Here is a 3179-nt window from a genome sequence, read left to right on the forward strand (position 1 = left end):
TGCTTACCCTGGCAAGCCGCGTGCCAAACGTTGCCGACCCCTGATATAGATAATGCTGGTATAACTTTAAGTATTTGCAAAGGCATTTCTAAAGGTTTTAGTGGCGACCACTGTATAAGCATAACTTCAGTACAGGATAGCATGTAAACATGCCACTCAACATGTAGTTAAACTCTTCAAAAAATATGTTCTTGATCTCATGTGAGTTGGAAAGTTTGTTTTGAATTATGAATTATTGTTTAAACAAAGGACCATCTTAGTAAATTTGTATTCCTGTTTTGTTTCCAGTGGAAGTATAAACATTAACTTCTCTCTTTGTAGTTGTCTATCATCATGGAAACAGTGCAACTGGTGGCCATTACACTACAGACGTCTTCCAAATTGGTCTTAATGGCTGGTTACGCATTGATGACCAGGCAGTCAAAGTGATAAATCAGTACCAGGTGGTGAAGCCGTCTGCTGAACGCACAGCCTACCTCCTGTACTATCGCCGAGTTGACCTGCTGTGAAACTTCCCTCTTTATGCTGTGTGTGCAAGATACCTGCTTTGTAGAACGCCAACTATCACTAACTTTTTTCCTCCTTTACATGCTCTTTTGAGTGAATCCTTTTTTCCCTTGCAACTATGGGCTAGAGTGAAAAAGGAAACTACCTTGGGGGTTGTGCACAACATAGTTTGTGTGTTGACTTTTGACTTTCCAGAATGAAGTCATTTGGTTGAAAGACTCAGTCTCACGAATCACAAAAAGATAAAATATTTCTGAGTTAATGCTGAATCCTAAGATGATAAAAGGGGTTTGCATTTGATTCCCACTTTCGAATTGCATAGTAGAAGAAAACCCTGCACCAGCAACAAAACTTGTAGATTTCTGTGAAAATAAGTTTTATCTTTACTTAAATAAAAAAAATTAAAAAAAAAAAAAAAACCCTCTCTGCTCCCCCAGTAGTTTTTGATAAATGGTAAAACATGAGCCAGTGTGTATCAGGAGACAGTGGTTCTATGTGCTTCAAAACAATGTACAAAAGTACAAAATGCAGAGTTGCTGGTTCCTAATAGGAAAAAAACCACATTTTAATAATTGTGCGATGAGAAACTGCTTAAGTACACATTGCAGATCAAATATTTGGAGTTAAAATGTTAGTCTATATAGATGGGTGATTGTAACTTTATTGCTATTAAGAGATTTCAAACTGCATTTATGCTTCTGTGTACACAAGATTTTAAAAAATGGGCAAAATAATGAAGATTGATATTTCTTTAAGTCTGCTTTGTTTAATTTTGCTGTCTGCTCTCCTATAATGTTGAGTTCTTAATTGTACACAGTTTAGTGATATCTAGGAGTATAAAGTTGTCGCCCATCAATAAAAGTCACAAAGTTGGTTTAAAGTTGTGGGTTGTGTTTCTTTGACTTTGAGTGTAAATTTCAGTTGTGGAAACTCTAGTCTAGAGTTACTATGCATTTTCTAATTTGAAATAATGCTATGATACTCATGAAAGCATAATCATTACATTATTTAAAAAAATACCTACTAGGTCAAATGAGTTTTGCATTAACAAAAAAAAAAAAAAAGGTAATTGCAGGAAAAAGTGTATTTTCTCCACTGTTTTCCCTTCATGTTTTTAAAATGAAGTAGCTGCTTTATTTTTTTAGGCTTTATGTTCCAGGAAATTTCTGTATCATTTTCTTAAGCTGCCTAGATTTCTCTTTTCACTTTTTCTCTTTGTCTGGTACAGGCAGGACAGTTGCTTTCCATATAACTTCTCTGTGATTGTGCTGCTTTTTACTTTTTGTTGAAATAACTGTACAATTTGCCTTTTTAGTAGCTCTAAGGTGTTCATAGCTCACCTATTAATATAGTATCTGGTCACCTTTTTGTGCTATCTGTTTGGCTTTTTCATTAAAAGGCAATTAACCATGTATTTGTACAGTGCCTAACGCAATGGGGTTCTGGTCCAGGGTTGGGCTCCTATTTACTACAATAATACAAGTTATTAATAATAAGAAGGGGCTTTGGTAACCACAGCCACAAAGGAGGAGTGGTGGGAAAGTGTTAATCACAGCTTCAGCTTTCAGAATCTCTTCATCCAGGGCTGATCTGAAGAGGTGCCCTTCAATTTTCATGGAAGTTGATCAGGCCCTTATGTCTACACAGTCATTCAGTGAGGAGCACTAAGACTTTACACTTTAGCTTTGAGAAAATATTGGGTGCCTCTCTCAGTAGAACTTCATTTAAGTCTCCCTGCTTCAGTTGGACTCTTCACTTTGTGTTGAATTGTTGGGAGGAATTGCTGTGCACTGTTCAACTACTGGTGTCTCCCACCCCAGAGGTGGGGGCATTTTACAATCTCTCCATATAGTTTGTGTATTATACACTGAGAGTGTTTTGGATGTAAGTTGCTATACAGATGTTCGTTGGAGTGGTTGGAAAAGTTCTAATGAACTTTTTTCCTTTGGAATTTGCTGAATTGAAACCTAAGCGCTTTGTGAAGACAGTTTGATTTTGATGAAATTCCACCAGAAACCAAGTAGGGTTCCTGTGGAACATGACCTAGCAGGTAGGTTTCCTGCCAGTTCATGTACCTGGCAGACTGCCCCAGAGCCAGGGCTCCTAGAGATGGGCAGAGAACATTTTTATTTGATGGAGAAATTTACAAATTTTGAACAAAAATCACTTGTAAAGTTGTTGAACCATGGTCACTAGCAAATGTAAGTCAGGCTGAACCATTAATTCTGCAGTTACAAAATTTCCTATGCGGATACTAGTCATCCTAATATGGAGCTATTAGAACTGGACACACAGTGAGAAAATAATCTTATTATTTCACTTAAAACCTGATCCAGCAAAGCAATGAGACTATTCACAGGCTTAAAGACAAGAGCATACCACGATCACATTAATCCATCCATTATAATATTAAATACTTATATAACATTTCACATTATGTCCCTGCCCATCCTCCCTTTGAAGTTGGTTATAATTCCCATGGATGTCAATGGTGCACAATTAGACCATTTTACCAGCACTAAAAATATTTTGTAGATCCCACTTGTAATTAACATACTCTTTAATCCCACAAACCTGCACTGAGCTTTTCCTATGTCAAATAAATCTGAAACAAACCTGGAAGTTGAAACGTGAAACAGACATGTAAGTTTACATTCCTTTTTTCTGATGAT

General features: G+C 36.6%; 1 protein-coding gene across 1 annotated transcript in view; it reads left to right on the forward strand.

Annotated features, from left to right (window-relative positions):
• The window catches only part of LOC113409625 (ubiquitin carboxyl-terminal hydrolase 10), a 77880-nt gene extending 76493 nt beyond the window's left edge, over positions 1–1387 (forward strand). The window contains exon 14 of the mRNA XM_026663758.2: positions 322–1387. Coding sequence (XP_026519543.1) covers positions 322–509 — 188 coding nt within the window. The 3' untranslated portion in view covers positions 510–1387. The remainder of the gene's footprint in view (positions 1–321) is intronic.
• The last annotated feature ends 1792 nt before the right edge of the window (positions 1388–3179 follow it).

The sequence above is a fragment of the Terrapene carolina genome, unplaced genomic scaffold (genome assembly GCF_002925995.2).
Source record: "Terrapene carolina triunguis isolate 2854851 unplaced genomic scaffold, T_m_triunguis-2.0 Scaffold33911, whole genome shotgun sequence".
In the NCBI taxonomy this organism is placed as follows: Eukaryota; Metazoa; Chordata; order Testudines; family Emydidae; genus Terrapene; species Terrapene triunguis.